We start from the raw sequence: 21,170 nt of genomic DNA on the forward strand, positions 1-21,170 counted from the left end.
TCTATTAAAAGTTTCAGTACAGCTCTATTAAATGTCTCTGGCCAGGTACCTTGGTATTGCAGATTAAACCCATTTTATACCAGAAGCAATATTGCATGCGTAACACGTCTCATCTGCTTAACTGCCCTCATGTAGTGCGTTCATGTTTCCTTGACTGGTTTAGTGAGGATAATGTGCAAATACTGTTTCTGTACTGACTGATTATTAGAAGTAATTATTATAAATATGCCCCGCCATGGAATATTTGTTAAACCAGTGAGATTTTTCACTCTTTTACTCTGTAAATGTTTATAAAGTTTGAGTATTACAGACATCCGTTTAAACTTGAATGGTAATTAAAAATAAAGTTTTTGACATGTATGACAAATAAATTTTAAAAAATGTTAATGCTGGCAAATTGCTATGGTGTAAGAGGAATAGAACACGCTTTACACTGGGCCGCGTAACACCACCCTTCCATACAGGCAGAAGGCACATTCCTAATGCAGAAACAGATTATCTACAATGCAGCCCCAAGGCACATTTAAAACGGTTCCTTTGAAACACAGCAGGAGGGCTGAAATGCATTTTAGCCAGATGTATGAAAAGCAAAGTATATAAATAAAGATATCTACCCATTCCCCACTGGACCACCAAAATCCCTCCTCGTCTTACCGCATGATAATCATAACAGAGTGGTGTGCACAAGAACAAACGACTTATTAGGGATGAACTGCAACTAAATCTTGGACTAATTAACTTCAGCCTGAAACTTTGCTCTTAACCTCCTTTGAAGAACATGAAATATTTGTTTGAGTAAATTCCTTCAGTGTATACATATGTAATTCATCATCCCTGTATAATTTAGCCTTTAGTGGATGATAATGGACGGTAACGAATACCGATATATTCGCACGATATAAAAGCAGATTGAGCTGGTTTATGACTCTCTGTCTCGATGATGGCTTATTAAAGAGCTCTCTAACCGAGCTGTAACAGCTGAGTGTAGTATTTTTGTGATTATTTGATTCTGCACAGACAGCATTTTACAGCGCAAGCAAAGCTCCCAGTGGAATCCCCTGAAAGGCTTGCCCTTTTTTTTTCCACTTTTCACAGAAAGCATAACCATTCTATGATGAGTGTAAATATGTTTTCTTTTGGGGCTTGCTGATTTTTTTTTAAAGATATAAATCATGTAACATAACATCTCGAAGAGACATATACCTTGAGGACACTGAGGTTTTGAAGTATAGTTTTGAAGAAAAAAAAGTACATTTCTTGATGGTGAAATTTATTTACAGACAAAAATACTAGTTTGTGTCTCCAGTTTCTGCAGCTTTTCTTTTGAGGCCATACTTCATTCATTTTTCTTTTTCTTTTGTCCAGAAACAGTTACACATGTACCTGTTATACATTAACTATACTTACACAGAGTATAGTTACACATCACATCACATCACAGCACAGCACAGGCTGACACTAAATTCAAACAATGATATCTAAAATTGTTCAATCACAGCAATTTTACTACAATGTCATTTACTCTGGTGCTCATTAACCCTTAAATCTCTATTTACTTTTCTTCACTGATGCAAATTGCGCTGTCAGTCTCAAAAAAAGGCTAGAAATGAGCTGTGAGATCCACGCTAATGCTAGAGTGATGTTGTGAATGCATGTCCAAAATGTTGACAAGCTACAGCTAATGTCCTGCCTTATTACTTATGGAACTGTTAATGTTCACTTGACTTGAAAGGAGATCGCTCTGAATTGTGTTAATTGTTTTAAGATTTACATAAGGCGCCTTGTGCAGATGTTACTATGGAAACTGCTAAAGCTAAGCAGAAGTCATTTGACATTACCTACTGTTGAAAATGGCCTTGCTGACTCCTGGGAGTCCAGGAGAGCATAATAAGATGGAAGATCTCACTCGTCTGTAAATCAAATCAGCAACACTGGCCAATCATGGCCGTCTGCGCTCATCTATACAGAAGAGGACGGCGTCTTCAAGCGCATTCAGCTGCTTTATAATCTTATAATTCATGAGTAGCAGATTAAAAAGACAGCGTGACTGTAGGTTAGTGCTTGGGAAGATTAATGTTAATTAAAAAAAGGAGGTTGCAAAAAAAAAAAAAAAAAGGAGGCCTGTCAAAGTAATTAAAATGAAGTTAATATTCAATGTATGCATGAGGGAGATATTTTGATAGTATAACTTACAAGATCAATGCACTTAAATTGCACTCAAAATATCTTCATATTAGCCTTTTTTTGCACATCTTCCCATTATGTACAGTATTCTATTATTTCTATTATACATACGTATTCTCTATTCATAGAACTGTGGTGTGTGCAAACCTTTCTGCATTGTACTGGTATCAGGACAATGCTATTCTATTCTATTCTAACCTTCGCATCACAGAGTCACTGTCCATCACCACTTTTAAAATGGAGCTGACGAACATAGCTAGCTAACTGATTACTGCTGTGTGTCTAATTTCAGATTTCATCTGTGTTAGGCCACACCTTCCACATTTCCTCTTCCCTGTCCTACAAGACTTGTCTTGGTGGTCTAGAAATAGTACTGAGACATGTGGCCTCTTTATGCAATACTGCTGAGACTCTCAGTACACACACACACACACACACACACACACACAAACAGGTCTGTGGAATTCTGGTTCTGATGCAATCTGATTCCTGTTCTAACAGACTGCATCCAGACACACAGTACAGTCTGTCGTGTGTCTGCACAATAAGCCTTATTACATCCTAACAAATTGCGAAAAGTTTGGGCATTTTTTATGGCAAATGAGAAATGCAAACTACTCAGGCTTTGCACACCGGCGACTAAGGAACAATACCGAACTCACACAAAGCATGTGCTTTCCTATTACTAGATTGCCATGACTGCTGAGCAAATATGGAGGTGTCACATCTTGCAATGCCATTGTCAAGTACTTTTGAGCTTTTGGTTAATAAAAATGCTTCTTTAAGTAAGAAGCCTTTCAGGTGGCATGTGCATGGTTACATTTATCCATTTGGCAAATGCTTTTATTTACCAAGTGGGCTCAGTGGTGATTTTTTTTCAGCTTTCATACTGGCCTTGTTGTAGTGTGAGACTCTCTCATACTGTGATGGATGAGTTGAGAATGGTGAATCTGTAGTAATGCTATATGTGTCTTTATGAAAATGTTCATTTAGCATTAAGACTTGTGTGTTACGTGCAGATAAATGTATCTGCACTCCACAGGCAGAAGTAGTGGTCATGCTTACAAAAATAAGCTAAAATGGCTTCCAGGTGACAGTAAAGGAGTTCGCTCTATGATCAGGAGGTTCAAATCCTTGCCATACTGTCAAGTTTGTCGACTCTCTCTCCCCTGTCAATCAGCAACTCTAACCAAGTGAGCTCTGTATGAGGAAGAGGACAGATAGCGCTTTCATCCAAATGTGTTATGCTGCCCTGTGACACAGCATGAGCAGTAGTTCGAAAAGATCTGAAGGTGCCTCTGAGGAAGCGTGTTTTTGCCCCACACTCTCCAGTTGGTACCTGGGGAGACTTTGCTAGTGGGTGGAAATTGGCAAGAACAAACTGGGGAGAAAATGGGGGATGCAGAGCATTTTTTTCTATGCAGAACATTTAAGGCTGATTTATATAGTATGGTTTGTGCCTGTGCACTGCCCACTTCAACACAGACCCCAGCCTTTCAATAGAGTTTAAATCTGGAGACTGAGATAACCATTGCAAAATGCTGATTTTGTGTCCCTCAAACATTTATGTGTTGCCTAAGACGTAGGTGTAGGGCAATGCTCTTTTTAAAATCCATTTATGACCAAGTCCTAATATTCTAGCAGAAAGGTCTAATTGCCCGTAATGCAGTTCATTATGTACAGTGTCATTGTCCGTAATGCAATTCATGATGTTCGAGAGTCCATGGACCAAACAGCAGACAGCCCCTAATCTTCAAAAATCCATCACCATGATTTACAGAGGGCTTGGGGTCTTTTCATCGTATGTAGTCCCATCTTTTTCAACAAGTACGCTGATTGTGAGCATGGCCAAAAGGTTGAAGGATCGCAATCTGAGCGTGAAGAACATTATCAGTAAGTGTGGTTATTAAGTGCCGTGAATGGTGCACACACAAAGGCAAAGTGTGGAGCAGTGAAGTGAGTGTGTAGAGTAGTTCTGTTTCTGTTCCCTTTGTCAAGCACTGAGACACGCATGCTTTGTTTCTCTTCGCTCTCCAGGGTCTGTACTTTGCTTTCAGTCCAGTTTTTGGGACACTGGTGTGGGGATAAGACGTATAATATATCCCCACTCCTGTAATTGGTCACTTTCATCCAACCCCCTTTCTTCTGGAAACACAGACCTTGATTTGATTAATGAAATAAGTGAAAGAGGTCACAGTAAACTAGAGCTGAACTAAGTATGTAGCTAATGTGTGTTGGAAAGTTCCTAACATGAACAAGTAAGGCCACCACCATTTTCACTTATATGCACATAAATTTGTTCAGTTCACTCCTGAATAATCAGACGGCAAATATAAATCTATTTTAATAAAAAAAAATAAAAATTGGGAGAAGACAACTTCTCAGCATGCACTGTTGACAGGAAAGATTCATTTAGACCTCTATATCTTCTCAATCCACATATCTTAAAAATATTCATAAAAAATACAAATATACTTAGTACTATATTACTATATTAGCATTATAGTACTATATTAGCATTGTAGACATTTGCTAATAGGATTAAAATGTTTTGCGATGGTTTCCAGTTGGAATCCATATCAAATCGTGGCATATATTGACCACTAGACATATTAACCTCATCACAAACTAATGTAAAACCCTCCACATCCAATATCAATCATTCATAATGGTTATAGTTTAGTTTATTTACACATTTTGCACAAGAGTTTTAATAATTGACCAAAGTGCAGTAACAGGCTAAAGCACATTAGTGTGTCTTGTTTAAAGAGTGAAAAAAAGTCCACCAGTAAGACAGACTTTTTATGTCTCTGCTACTAAGTGGTCACATTTGTCCGTTTGTCCATCTGTCCATCCTTGCATCCATCCAAGATTCTAATTAGTGCAATATCTCAAGAACAAGTGTTTGAATGTTTGTAGGATTTCTGCAGATGAACCAATTAGATTCTGGAATTGCTCCAAAAAGGATCAAGGTCACAGCAAGGTCAAAAGTATGAAATACTAAGTTTGTGTTTGAGTCACTAATACATTGACCTTATTCTTCTCCAAAATGTTAGGAATTCTTCTGGGAATCAAATCAAGCTCCATGTTTCCACAAGAGAGTGACAAATTATAGTGAGGATATACATCTTATCTTATCCTCACCCCAATATCCTAAAAATCAACTTGATTCTGACGCAAAGTGTAGACCCTGGTGATGGAGGGAAAGTGGAAGCATGTCTCAGTGCCCAGTGCTTGCAAAACTGAAGTGATCTCACAAGTGGATGCTTCCCTGCACACACACACTTCACTGCCACACGCCCACAAAGTCTGCACCTGGTGCTCTCTTTTAATAACCATACAGTCTGATATTGTTGTTCGCTCTCAGGCTGGTCATCCTTGCACTCTTTATTAGAGATACTACAGCCATTAAAGACACCAGAGCTGAAACTTTTATGGAACTCTTTCAGACATTTTACAATTGAATCGACGTCTAATCAGTTGAGATTGAAAATATACAGCACACAGCAGAACCAGGGCTTCAGAGTGTTCGTCTATTCTCTTAGCAGCAAAACCAATATAACAATATCGAAACAGAAACCAAATCTTTGCAGTGTGCTCTCACTTTGTGCTGTTCATTGTGGTCTCACACACACACACACATCGCTCGCTGTGGAGCGTGATAATATAATAATGGCTCACAAGTAAGGTTCCCTTGAATGGTTATAGCTCTGGGTTACTGACCGGAAGGTCGGGGGTTCAAGCCCCAGCACTGTCAGGCTGCTGCTGTTGGGCACTTGAGCAAGACCTTTAACCACATCTGCTCCAGGGGTGCCGTATCATCGCTGACCCTGCGCTCTGACCTCAGCTTCCTAGCAAGCTGGGATATGCGAAAACCTGTATTTCGTTGGCTCTGTGCTTGTACTCTGCACAATGACGAATAAAGTTTATTTAAAAAAAAATAAACCCACCTTCTTCTCTGCCTCTTCAACAAATAATGTCTTGTGATGTTGTCAGGGTGCCAGGAATCAGGGTACAAAACTCCATTTCCTGATGCATCTGAGGAGGGCAGGAGTGACCACTTAAGATCTGAAAACATCATCAGAAGGCCATACTGTGCTTATCATGATGCCATGAAAACCCTCTCACTGACTACCCTCCAAGAGAGAAGAAACAATTTATGTAGTGATTTTGCCTTCTCAAGCTGTGTTTTAGGACTGGTTGATGCCCATTAAGGCCCAGATGTCATTCTGGCAAACAGGAAGTGCAACCAGTTACAGATCCCCAAAATGAGGGCGGAAAGATACAGAAAATCACCTACGTGCCCAATATAATTCAATTTAAAACTCAGCTACATAAAAACAGTGCCTAGTGGACATTAATTACTTCACTGTAGTACTTCTAACCTACACACACACACATACACACACACACACACACTATCAGTTCAACATTAACAGTGATAGTTTTGTACATTGACTTTAATATTTCACATTACACATTGACATGCACATTTCATTTTTAAACATGAAAATGTTAAACATGAAATGGAACAACTTTCAAAAAGTTCAAAATTTTGAAAATTGATAGTTTTGAAGAGTAAAATTTGTTTTGATATCATTACCATCTATACATGGTCTACTGCAAAGCATGTCTTGATTTGAAATGAGAAATTGTTTTCAGCTCAAAATTGATTTCGAGTCTTATTTAACGAGAATACATGCAACAGCACTAGACCTACCTGTAAATTATAATGTCTTTAGAATTCAGATAATGTCTAGACTTATTGCTACAGCTCATCATGCACTTCATTTAACTACCCAAGAAACAGCTGAGAAACCAGACGATCGATTTTTTTCATCAGAAATGTGAAAACTGGACTTTTTGCTCCCAAGACTTAATGGTTATATCACTCAAAAAAAAAAAAAAAAAACTAAAATACTGGTGGCAGCCATCAAATATGAACTATTGCTTGACCTAGGTGACCTCAGAGTTCTCACTGGGCATAACCTGTACACACTGTGGTCACTTTAGAATGGATTTCTTTTGATTTATTCATTTTTGTTTTAATTATCTCAGATATTAAATTATGTATATTATTGAATCTTATCTCTCTTACCCTTGATGTCTTAGTGCCAGGTCAACTGGCAATGCCGCCATGGGAAACTTTCACTCTTCCTGGCTGTCTTTCTCAGAATAAGCAAGTAGCAGAGACCAAAAAAAAACCATCTCTTGGCTTGTGAAGCTTGTGAAGCCTTGTTTGGTATTCCGCTGAGCAGTGTGTCTTTCAGACTTCATGCATATTAATGCCTGCTGTTTGGAAGGAGAGTTGGGGGAAACGTGATGGTGATGGGCAAAAATAAAATAGCAAACTCTGCTCAGAAAGGATCCCTCGCTCAATAAGAGCTTATTAATGGTGTATGCTTTCTGATTCTATTCTGTTGATCTAAAGCCTTTCTCACTTTTATTGGGGGAACAAAATAGAAATCTATCTTGTTAGACTTGATATATGGCCACTCCGGTTTTTCAATTGTTCATAAGATGTGACTGTCCATTTGCAGTCTGCAGCGATGCTATGTGGGCCTAAAGAAACGGACGAACAAAAAAAGCTGATGGTGTGGGTGTTCCTTTACTAAAGGTCCATCAGGAATGTCAGTCTATTGATAGCTGGCTATCTAACTAATACTAGCTGCTGTTGTTATATTATTTAGCTGGCTTATGAATTTGACAGCTAGGTCTATTTAAAAAGCCTAGTTGTGTTTGTTTCAGCTACAAAATGAGCATTCATTGTGGCTAGGTGGCTAGTAGCTTACAAACAGGAACTGGAAAAATGCATGACTCTGATTGGTTAGTCATGCTTCTCACTTTCTCACTGTAGCAGCTTGTAGCCAATAAAATATGATTAAGTAAAGCAAGCGACAAGTTGGTAATGATGACTTTGACCTTTCACAAGCATCATTATAACACACTTACTACTCATGAATAACCTTTTGGGACTGTCATAAAACATTTCACAGAAAATCACGACCACCCTGTGGTGCAGCAGCACTGGACTGAGGAAAGTGCAGAGATCAGAGCAGGTAAAGAACTAAACAGAGGAGCTGAGGACAGAATTAAAGTGCACACTCTCCTGCTAGTACAACATGCAGTCGCCTCACACTTTTAAACAGAATCAAATACTTGCGATGTAACGAGGAACATAACACCATACAGCCAAAACATTTGCCAACAACTTTATCCATAGAGGGTATGGACTATGGCTACGCAGTCGTCTACACCCCAGGAATCATATTGTCGTTAGTTTCCCTTAATCTGTATTAATGCATTTAATTAGCTACCTAGCTCCCCATACGTTATGAAATTGCTAGCTACCACTATTTAGACTTGTTTCGGCAGATAGCGACTGTTTTGCTTGCCTGGCGGTTATATTCATGTTTGCAGCCAGTAAACTATAATAAACCGGTAGGTTATTATTAGCAATTATGCTAAAACTGTGCTCTTTTTCCTTCCAGCTACTTTGAACTGGAGAGTAGTGGACTTCGGGAGGAAATTCGCTACAAATATCGCCACAAAGGAAAACAGCGATCTGAGACTTTCCCATATAGACTAGCTGATGGTCAATGGCATAAAATTGCTTTGTCCATAAGCGCCAGTCATTTGCTGCTTCACGTGGACTGTAACAGGTAAGCTTTATTATCAGAGCAGGTTCCTTCTGATGTCATCCTTATAGCTAATTAGCTCTCTAGGGTAGATAATGTTCACCTACATCACTGATAGTGTATCGGTTTGTATCACTTTATTTCATATCTTATTACTGCATTTTTTAATATTATGGCTAACAATGCATACTCCAGCTACCTAAGAATTTTACTATAGCAGGTGCGTGATCTTTATGTAAGGACTGTCGATAACCATGTGGGTGATTTCTCCCAGTGGAACAGTATATCTGCTGTCAGACGAAAGCTCGGCAGGGGGACTGACATGCTCAGCATATAGAGTACGTCTGTTCTTGTTCAAACTGTTCTGCTCACTACTTAGCACTGTTCTGTCTTTTCACCTAAATGATGATCAATATAAACAATACTGATAGAAATCAGGCTCCAGAGACTATTGCTGCGCTCGGGGCTCCTCTTCATGGCTGGTGTGTGTGTGTGTGTGTGTGTGTGTGTACAGACTTTCATTTGCAGTGTTGGAGGAATTGTTTCAATTCTTGGAATAAAATTTTTTTTAATAATTTTATACATTTATCATTTATCAGAGCTTGAGATAAGGAGTAGAGCGGCATTCTGTTTATAGGCCATCTTTTCTTTTTCATAAAATATTTTATGCTGCAATGGTGAGCCAATAAAAGGAAATATAAGGAAAGGGAGATCTGAGAGGGAAAAGATGGTTATAGAAGAGTTTTTTCTTTTCTTTTTCTTTTTTTTTAATAACAGCTGTTCAAGGCCATAATCAGGTAGAAAGCTGAATCATGTTCCCGCCTCACCTGCAGGTAATTATGTAAACTCTGTTTACAGCTAGTTTTTTTACTCATTTTAGAGCTCAAAATCATCATCTTTAACTCAGTCAGGTTTAATTAAGGCTTAATGCATTTATAAATATAGCTACTATATGAGCCAATAAATTTCCTTTCCAAATCAAATGAACAAAAAGGTGAAAGAAAGCAATTGAATTCTGAACAGCAGACTACCCGTCTGCCCCAGACTCCACAGCCGAGTCAGTGCTTCATGCAGCCTCTTGTATACAAATGCAGCTATTTATTCAGCTTAAGGAATAATGAGCAGATAAGGACCCGTGTCTGCACATTCTAATACTGCATTTGTGGCGCTTTGTAAGTGGTTGTAATGATGTCATTTCCCTCCTCGGGGCCTTCATTGGTTCTGTTCTGTTATACTACAGTGAACTTCAAACATTTATGCAATATTTTGGACTAAAATTGCCATAGAGAAACAGCAGAGGACAGATGCAAGTAGCGTTAAAAACAAGCTAACCAGCAGACATTAGCGACTAGCTCAGCAAACAGCTACCCGGCTAACGTTACTGATGACTCTGACGTTGATGCCGTCTCAGAACAGTGAGTAGTATGGTCAGTGTTATAGATTTAACCATGTGCAATGTCTGCGAATACTGCTATAAATCTGTTTAAAAGTAGATCTGATGTCACTCTATAGACGGGGAAGTTGAGTAGACTACCCTAAGAGTAGTAATTGCACGTTGAGGGGGGTGTTTTTGACGTTTTTTACCAGTTGTAGGAGGGGAATTACAAGTTGCAACTTCCCTCGAATGCAGCATAATACAAATTTACAAACTGCATGTTGACGCTAATCTAGACTAGCTATATGTTTATGTGCAATCATGATTATCAACATTATTTATTAAATATACTACTGTACTTCCTCCAGCCTTCTTGCTATACCTATTGATTTTGATTACTATCAAGGACTATTGGATTATTCGTCTAATTTAAGTAACATATACACTACATGGTCAAAAGTATGTGGACACCTGACCATCATGCCTATATGAGCTTGTTGAACATCCCATTCCAAAACCATGGCCATTGAAATGGAGTTGCTTTCTTCCTTAGCAGCTCCACTCTTCTGGGAAGGCTTTCTACAGAGTTTGTCTGTGGAAAATGTGTGCACACTGGCTGTGTTTAGTGGGTTGAGGTCAGGGCTCTGTGCAAGCCACTGGAGTTCAAGTATGGACCTCGCTTTGCACACAAGGGCAAAGTCCTGCTGGAACAGGAAACGGCCTTCTCCAATCTCTTGCCACAAAGTTGAAAGCATACAATAGTCTAATTATTTGACCATTATTATTTCCTCCACCAAACTTAACTATTGGCACTATGCGTTCCAGTAGGTAGCGTCTGTGAAACCCAGTTTCGTCCATCGGATTGCCAGATAGGGAAGCGTGAATCATCACTCCAGAGAACACGTTTCCACTGCGCCAGAGTCCAGTGGTGGCGCTTTACACCACTCCAGCCCACACTTGGAATTGCGCAGAATGATCTCAGGCTTGTGTGCAGTTGCCATTGAAACCCATTTCATGAAACTCCACACACACAGTGCTGATGTTGCTTCCAGAAGCAGTTTGGAACTCTGTAGTGAATGATGCAAAAGAGGATAGGTGATTTTTATGCGCTCTGTGACTTTGCGTGGTCTACCGCTTCATTAGACGCTTCCATTTCACAATAATAGCACTTAGACTTGACCGCGGCAAATCCACCAGGGTGGAAATTTCACGAAATGGGTTGTAGCCTTGCCACTTTTAAAGTCAATGAGCTCTTCAGTACGACCCATTTCACTGCCAGTGTTCGTGGAAGGAGATTGAATGGCTGTGGTGTTGATTTTATGCACTTCCTAATCAATAATTAGAAAGGGTGCACATTCTTTTGACCTATTAGTGTAAGTTGATTCAAGACAGCATGGATGTTGCTAACAAACTTTTTTCAGCCTTTTGTTCCTGGACACTGAACATTTAGATAGGCAAAACTAAATTGCTAAAGTTATGGGGAAAAAATTGTGGTTGGTCATGTGAGATCAGCTCAAGTTTTGCCCAAGCTAAGTGGCCAAAAAAACAGTGAGGACAGAGTTAACTCAGCTAGCTAACTTTAACTCATCTCCTTGCAAAGCTGTGCCATCCAGGTAGAATTTTAGCTTGTTTTTGCATTGCTCATGTCGTGTGTCTGTGACAGCAGGATTCAGCATTGTTTGCAACATTTGGCACATCATTGAAATCCTGCAGCACAGACACGACACCCACTGCCCGAGTTTACATTACCCGACTGAATGATGAAATAATTTGCGATGCCCTGAAAATGCGAGTGTAATCATGTTTGGATGGAAAAGGAGTGTGTAGCAACCTTGTTTTCCAAGATAGCCTTGGTATTGTGAGCCATTAGAAAACAGGAAGGCGGTGCTGTGGATGTTTTTGGTCAGTAAAAATAATTGGAGGATGTTATTATTTAGTCGCGGTACACATCTGAAACAAGGCAGGCTTACATGAGGTGGAGAGTTTCTCTACAGTTACATGGCACCAGGAAAATAGTGTGATGAGAATCCAGTGTGAATAGCTTTCAGAGCGGACTGTGTTAAAGCGTGCAACTTGACAGCATCACATGATCAGTTAGTCTACATGCTAACAGAAAAAGTCTGCCTGGAGCAGAGAAGGATAAATTGCACTAATTTAGCTGTATGCACAAAGGTGGAGTGTGTATACCAGTGTTTTTTTTTTCTTTGTTTGATTTTTTAATGAACTGGAAAAAAAGCCCAGAGGTAGAAATGCCAGCACTATCAGCACAGTGTGTGAATTCTGGCTCTCACACTTCCTCAGCCTCAGCTACATCACTCCAGTTCATAATAAATCCCAACTACAGATGTGCACTGTTTTTTTTAAAAAATCCTGATTAGGGTGAGCTAATGATTCACAATCTAAAAACTATTTTAGATAGTGAATGATTAAAATGGTAAAAAACATGATCTGTTTTTATTGATACTAAACGCTGAAAATGCCAGACAGGACACCCCAAGTTGTCACGACTTGCATCAAGGTTCAGTGTGTTGTGCTTTTTGAGATGCTTTTCTGCTCAACACGGATGTAACGATTGGTTATTTGAGTTACTGTAGACTTCCTGTCAGCTGGTGTGTGTCAAAATCCCAGGTGATCAGAACCTGCTCAAATACTTAAACTTGGAATACTAGCCAGTATATGAGCAGAGTTTCCTTTCTAAACAAATGAACAAAAAGCTGAAATCAAACACTGAGTGTCAGACCAACAGTATTAATAAAAATCACATCAGGCGTGTTTTAATGTTGACATAACTTCAAAAAAAAAAGTGCAACGCTATACAAGTGCCTTCAAATAGCTGGTCTGGCTCCTGTATCTGCAGGATTTTATGCATTGCACTGCTGCCACGTGATTGCATAATAGCATGAATGAGCGAGGTATAGGTGTTCCTATTAAACTGGCCAGTGCAAATAGAGCGTGTTCCAGCTGTTGACAGTTGTTGCGGCCCTGGCTTTGTGGTAGTGCTGGAATTTGAATTCGCCACCCTCCAGTCCCTAGTGCAGAGTCATAAACACCAAACCATAGCATTTTTAATGTACGCTAGTGACAGACAGGTCTGTGTTTTGAGGTCATATTTGCTTTGAGCTCAGCGTGGAATGAGGTGACAGGTGAAAGAGTTCTTTCAGCCCTGAGAAAACCGATTAGCTCTGCCTCTTTCGTCAAGGCAAACAAATATTTATCCGGAGATTTTCTCCCTGGCTGTCAGGCTGTGGCAGGAGGACGCTGCCATCAGATTTCTGAGAGATTTGGCCTTCAGAGAGAACGACGTGGCTAAACAATCAATACCTCATACGTCTGAGCGCTTTACTGAGGTTATAATCAAGGTTTCAGATTTGTGCTTTAAACGGACGTTTTAACTAGTGAGGTTAAATGCTGCTAATGTTTTACATCATTTTTGTAATATTTTGTGAAATAAAAGCATCTTAAACCTGAATTATTTATAGAAATTGGGACTTCCTTTCTATGAAAATCATTTCCTGCTGAAATTCGTTCGTTGGCTTACCTGCGAATTCAATCATTTCTGAAAAAGAAATTGTGTATCAAATGCCAGCAAAAGTATCCATACCACACTGTAACTGCTATACAAAGTTACATGAGGATAAATGTCACGTTTAAAATCCCTGCTTTCTCTGACCCGCTGTTAGCGTTTGTATACACCGCTGTAATTTCCTCGCTCTTTGTTGTGTGTTTTTATTCATTTTTCTCCATGTTACAGTGCTGCTCTGTAATTTTCAGGTGTATAGACGAGACTTTGTTCCAATGTGCCACTTTGATGGGAGGGATAATGAGATATTGCGACAATATAATGAACCATTGCACAGCAATATTGCTGTTTATGCCTTTTCAGGAAACCACACAAGGCTGCAAAATCCTCAGAGAATAAAGCAATGAGTGTGTCAGATAAAAGAAAGAGAAAAAAAAGTAGTACAGTGGAAGAATCTCTTTTTGTCTGTGCCGTCATAATACAATCTCATTTACATTTATTCATCTGGCAGGCATTTAACACACCCAGACTTGCTCTCACACACACACGCACACACACACACACACACACACACACACACACTAGCTGTGACTGTAGCACCTGCGTCTGGATCGCACCGCCTGCTGCGCTACACACATCGCCTGAGGTATAATCTCGAATGGATAACACGGAGAGCAGCGTATATAAGTGTAGACTGAACGATAATTTGACCGAGTGTTTATCTGCAACGCTTACAGCTTAATGTAATTCATAGTAAATAAAGATGTTCATAATCATGAATATTTATTCGTTACAGGCTACATGAGGACGGTGAATATTTTGCGAATCGTATTTGCACAGTGGGAAAAAATAACAAAAGGTGTTGTACTGAACAGTCAATAAATCCTCATTATTCAGGAGGCATGTGAGAGAAATGGTCCTCTGGAAAATCATTTAGGCTGTAAAAGGCTCCCTCATGTCTCGCCTCGCTCATCCATCATCGAGACGTCACTGATTTCTCACTAAGCCTCTGCTGGATTCATGAACTGCGCACGCTGCTTTCTTAGCTGAGGTTTCACTCATAGTTCTGTTTACTACACTACAGTATTATTATTATTATTATTATTATTATTATTATTATTATTATTATTATAGATCAGTGGAGACACTGAGGTATTTTAAAACCTATCTGTGGTCTGTGATGGTCCTCTTATGCTCCTCTCCCTCTTATATATAATAATAATAATAATAATAATAATAATAATGATAATAATAATAATAATAATAATAATAATAATAATAATAATAATAATAATAATAATAATGATAATAATAATAATAATAATAATAATAATAATAATAATAATAATAATGTTTCATTCTTCTGTTATTTGAGCCAAATAACACAGTCATGCTATAAAACACAAGATTCAACCAATGCACAAAAATGGCATAAACACAAATAATACTATTGTAATTTAACTCATTTTATATCTCCAGTAACCTTAAAGGAAGGAGAATAAATTTTTTTTTGAAATATTCAGGCCATGTGCTGTTTTATTTAAACACAATACATTTAAATCTGAAGCCTGCAATGAGATAGTTGGCCTGAGGGCGCTTATAATTACTGCGGTTTAAGTGCTGAATAAATGTTTTATACAAGGTTTAAAGTCCAAAATGAGTAAGAAGGTTTCTTTAAATAGCACTTATGGAGTTTATAAATCCATCAAAACTTGCCTATGTTACATTTTCATGTTATAACTGCCTAATGTTATCACGATTTAGAATATCACATTTCAGTAACACAGTACTTACATGTGATTTCAAGGTGCTGAAATAGAAGTAAGAAAAAAAAGGGATGGATAGATGGGTGAAGTGATGGAAGAAAAACAAACAGACAGAAAGAAAGGTTTGTCAGTTGAGCAAAATGTAGACATTTGTGGGGAAAAAAGGGAACGCAGGAGTATATTGCACAATAAGAAACAGATATGAATTCAGAATCGATGTTCATGTCAGGAACAGACAGAAGTTTGATTGTTATTCGATTCGTTTGATTCTGTTGGTTATTGGAATTTTATAAATACTTGAACAGTGCAGCTGAGGTGAGAAGTCGGTTTAATATACTGTTCATTTTATGAATTACATTTTATATTACATTTGCCAGACACATATGCAAAGCAGTGATGTAGTTGTAGTGCTGTAGAAGTAAGAGTTGTTGTTGTTGTTGTTGTTGTTGTTTAATCTCCCTGTATAAGACAGTGTGTGCATAAAGAAACAAGCCTGTTAAATCCTGAGCTTTTTCACTCCTGCCAAGTGAACGTGTTTAAATATAATACATGGCAACACAGTGATCCCAAAAGTATTTGGAAACCACACTTACACTTTCAGTGCGTTAGAAAACAACAAAGTGGAATTGATTTTAAAGAAAGATACCACAAGCACACTCTTGAAAACTAGACAAAAAAAATTTAAACACTGAACAGACAGGTGAGAAAGAGCATTGCTTCAGACATCAGTAAGAATTACCTGATACAACTAGAGCACAAACTATTTAAAACAGGATCAATGAGCGTGAGTGCAGAGGGAGAGTAATGCAGACGAAACCATTCATCAGGCTCAAGACTAAGAAATTTGCAAAAGTACATGCACAGGAAGCCGGCAGCTTGGATGGAGCTGATGGTATAGTGTTTGTGTGGAGGAAGCCAGGAGAAGATGGCATCATGAACCCAGATGTTCACAGAGACATTTTGAATGCAGAATTGAAGACAGAAGGGACAGAAGTGGATTTTTCAGCAGGATAATGATCCAAACCATACCAGTCTCCTTGTCTAAGAAACGTAAAGTCTTAGTCTGGCTCTCCCAGTGCCCCGACCTAAACCCTGTAGGGCATCTCTGAGATGCAGTGGAGAAGAAATGAACAGATTGTATTCCATCCATTCTCCATACCTCTTATCCTACACAGGGTCACGGGGTAACCTGGATCCTATCCCAGGGGACTTGGGGCACAAGGCCGGGGCTCCAACGCATCACAGGGCACAACTGCACACATTCACACACTATAGACAATTTGGAAAAGCCAGTCAGCCTACAATGCATGTCTTTGGACTGGGCAAGGAAACCCCCAAAGCGTGGGGAGAACATGTAACCACACACACACACACACACACACACACACACACACACACACACACACACACACACACGGGAATTGAACCCCAACCCTGGAGATGCAAGGCAACAGTGCTAACCACTAAGCCACTAAGCCCCCTAAAATAATGATATTGAGGAAAAAAAACCCTTTTTCCCCCCTTATTTTCCATAACTAATGAAATGAAAGAATTCTTGATATTATCCAACCTTATTTTAGAACACTATAAAACATGCTCCAATTATCCGACATGGTAGAAGTTTTGTTTATTGTCTACTGCTCAGCATTTCCCAAGCTTGCAGCAGCTTATTATTTAAGTCTGTATTTTCTCAGTGGATGATGTCTTAGAAAGCATTCTTTGATATGTAACCCCTGTTCCACAGGGCCAGGAGTTATAAATAGATGCCAGAGTAGTTGTTAGTAGTGATATTATACAGATTGCTCTCTGGGTGTCTGCTTTTGAGTGGTGAGGTGAAAAGAATAAAGAATAAAAGCATGCACTCAGGCTCATCGGAACTGGTAGAAATTCAGTTATTGTCAAATGTTTTCTGGACATGGACACCTTGCAGAAATAGTTTCTGTAACACGCGTAAATGGGATTATAAATTAAAAAATAGGTTGTTTTTATATTAGCCAGCATAGAACGCTTGTTCCTCGAGTAGCGCATCAAACTGCGATATTAGCAATCCACAATATATATCAAAAGGTTACCATAAATGTAATATAATATTATACCATAGTACATTTGAATGCTCGAAATGTCAGAAGGTGTGTATTATTTTCGTATAACAGCTCAGGTAATTCCGGCTGTAACGTGAACGTTAATATTAATGCGCTCGTTCTAATATGTTATTGTTTCTATAGTAACAGCTAGTGCACAGGGACTTGTATGGCAGATGCTCCACATAATCTAAGACTAATAATAAACGTTACGAATAATACTTACGTATTATTCCATATATTATATCATTACTATATAATATATCGTACCATTGTTTTCATACATAGCATTTTTGTTTGCTATAGTAAAAAATAATTGTTAAAAATGCTTACAATAGGATCGACTTTACATCCTGCCTTATGATTGAACTTACTACTGTTCCTACTGGTGCAACTGCCGCCTGGTAGTAATTTTTTTCAACCACAAACCGTGTTTTCCTCAGTTTCTCTAATCAACTGGTTATAAAAGGTCACGATTCTATTACAGAGACTATGTTCAGCTCCTTTAGCGCTGGGTGAAATAAATGCTCATTAAAATGTCATCCGTAAGTGTGAAACCGAAAGCTGATGTTACTGTTGTCCTCATTTCTCAGTCTCAGATAGCCCCCAAGCTTAGCAGCAGACTCACATTGCCATCAGAGGTGGTTAAATTACTCATCACCGACGAGAAGAGAAATTTGACGGTACAATTATATTGCTGTAAAAAACTAAAGAGACAGCGACACTGAATACTGAACACACGGTGCGCAGTACACTGATGTGAGGAGGCGAGTGAGAAGTGTGACGGGATGATGGAGAATTAGTCTGGGAAGAAGCATGAAATCTTTTTGGATGGATGTTCACTCTTTTGTTGCACTTCGACTTTGTGCAGAAATGAAGGAAAACTCGAATTAAAGGAATTGGTGAACCAAATAAAGGCTCCCAAACCAGGGCCCTGCAAGCTCGCTTTGTGTGTGTGTGTGTGTGTGTGTGTGTGAATGTGTGTGTGTGCGAGAGAGTGAGTGAATGTAATAGCATAGTCATAGCAAGTCATCTATTAACATTATTGGTATCGTTCATGATTAAGAGAAAAAATTCACACGTAAAATAAATAATAACATGCAATGAGTGATATTTTGAGCATAAACATTATTATTATTATTTTAACTATTTTTTCATACAAGTTTTCTTAAGTGCACTTATTCTCTGCAAAATGCTAACTGCCCTCTTCCACATACATGATCTCACAGTCGCCATGTGTTTGTCTAGCGTGATTGTGATTGACAGGGGAGTGAGAGTATGCCCCTCCCACTTAGACTGGAAGGCCAGTTTTGTTGTCTTGAGTCCTGGCCACGGATTGGCTGTGACAGTGTTGGAATTTGAATTCTCGATCTCCCAACAAGGGTGAATATTTTTCTGTTGCTGAGAGAGCAATTATAAAATATATTATACATTTTACAGACAATGCATTTAGAAAGCATTCGGACCTATTCACTTTTTCACATTTTGCAGCTGTACCCAAAAAAACCTACTCTCTAGGAATAGTTTCAGTGGTTCAGAAATTGATATGACCTTCTGGCATGTTTTTGGCTCTTTCATCCACTGTCAGCTATAGAGACAGAGCTGCGCCTTTCTCAATGACGTATAAACTGAATTTACCACAAACACACACACACACCAGACCTGTGTGCAAAGGGTCCGAAGACATAATTCAACATGGTAGTTTTTGCAGATATAAAAATTAGCATGATCAGACCAATGTACTATACAGTAAGGAGTCTGCATTTCAGGGAAGAAAGTGCTATATGAGGCAGTAAAAGACTAACTGCTCCGATGAGATGCCCTGCATAAGCTTTTATTATAAGGCATTTCAGTTTTACAGATTAATATGATGAATATTTTGCACAAGGACATGCTACTTAGAAATCTTTCGTTCTGAAATGAAATTTGGAAGCTTCGTATCCAAACTAATCAGTATAATGTATAATTGAAGTTCTGCATAATAAATAATTATTGAAAACTGAATTGAAGTAAAAGCCTGAACATGTGCATTGTTATATACGCCTTTAAGACTGACTGACAGGTTTCTAACCAGGAAAGCAGCTGGTAATTTATAAATAGTCAAGTCATTCATCAGGCACAGGAAAGATGGGCTGTGAAACTGCACAGTAGGATCTAATTGTGGTTTGAAATCTGCTGCAAAAGTTCAGTAAGGATGAGAAATGTTAAATGAAGTTCTTGGTTCAATAGGAAAACCAAGTGCCTGGTAACCCTGTCTGTACTGCTTCCAAAAAAAAAAGGCAAAGCTCATAGCGCTGAAATAATGAGTAAATGCCAAAAAAAGGTACTTCTCAGAGGTAGAAGTGCAAGTTATTTTAACTCGTGTCTATGCCAATGAAACCATATTATTTAGCAGTGTAACAGCACCTGAAAAGGTTCAAATCTAGAGATAATTTACAGAAAAGGTGAATTAAATGCGAAAGAAAATGGTGTGACATGAAACGGAGTGGAAAAACACATCTACACTGTACCCAGGTGATCACAGCAAGCAGAGAGAAGCTGCTATTTTAAAATTGTTTTGTGCGTCTCAGCCAACGTGCTGGAGTGTTGCGCCGAGTTAAAAGAAAACGCAGTGGCAAACGGAAGCGATTTATAAGCCAGCTTTCATCCTCCAAAAAAAAAAAAACACTCATACTAGTCCTACTCAAACATCCTTTCCCTCATAAACACGGCATGCAGGCGAAAACGTCTGTCCACGCATCCTGCCTTTATACATCAGCATTTCTTTTGTCATAATTGAATGATTGATTTTTATTATGTGTCTTAATTTATGGGTTCGGGTTGATCTCACTGTCTTTATTTTTCATATTCTTTAATTGATACCAATAATAGAAAACATCTAGGTTGATGAATGAGGCCCATTGTTCTACTGCCTGTAACATTGCCCTCTAAAGGGCCCTGATATCTATAGTCTAATTTAGTGTTTGTCCTATAAGGGTTACTCTGGTTCAGCGTTGTGGTGTTTTGTGAGCATGGATACATGACTGTCTTAAGAATAAAGTTATAACCTAGACATAACAGCATTAAAGGTAAAGCTAGACTGGCTGTCCCATTGCCATTAGTGCAGATTCCGCATTTGTTGGCGCTTTCTTGGATTACTGCAGAACTCCACTGTTAGTCACGCAAGTCTCTTCACGCACTAAAAAAATCCTGAATGCATAAATAATTACCGCTGATACTGTCGCAAAGATGCAACATGCTCACTATAAATCTACTGCATTACAGATATTATTGGAAGGATTTTAGATTTTAAATGCTTTAGATGCTCTGCCTGGAAAAAGTCCTGATTTTTTCCAAGTGGTCCCTTAAGCAAGGGTCAGCGAGAGAGGGGCGTCAATATTTTTCAGCACTTCAACAACAGGGTGATGTTAATGCATCCCAAACACAAAGGGAGACAAAGAGCAGAGCAGTCTGCGTTATATCTGACTGTTAAAAAGCTCGAACCCTGGAGTATTTTTCCATAAATGTTAAATAACAAATGCTAATTGATTTTATTTTATCATTAAGAAATGTTATAGATCATAGCAACTTGTCAGTAATTGTGCTATACATTTTTACTCGTTAATT

At 38.7% G+C, this 21,170-nt stretch overlaps 1 protein-coding gene across 3 annotated transcripts in view; it reads left to right on the forward strand.

Moving 5' to 3' along the window:
• LOC113523924 (protein kinase C-binding protein NELL1) overlaps positions 1-21,170 on the forward strand; it is a 170,922-nt gene that overhangs the window by 42,474 nt on the left and 107,278 nt on the right. For all 3 annotated transcript variants that reach the window (XM_034308508.2, XM_053238169.1, XM_034308509.2), the window contains exon 4: positions 8,676-8,846. In XM_034308508.2, coding sequence (XP_034164399.2) covers positions 8,676-8,846 — 171 coding nt within the window. The remainder of the gene's footprint in view (positions 1-8,675; positions 8,847-21,170) is intronic.

Source organism: Pangasianodon hypophthalmus, chromosome 11 (genome assembly GCF_027358585.1).
Source record: "Pangasianodon hypophthalmus isolate fPanHyp1 chromosome 11, fPanHyp1.pri, whole genome shotgun sequence".
NCBI lineage: Eukaryota > Metazoa > Chordata > Actinopteri > Siluriformes > Pangasiidae > Pangasianodon > Pangasianodon hypophthalmus.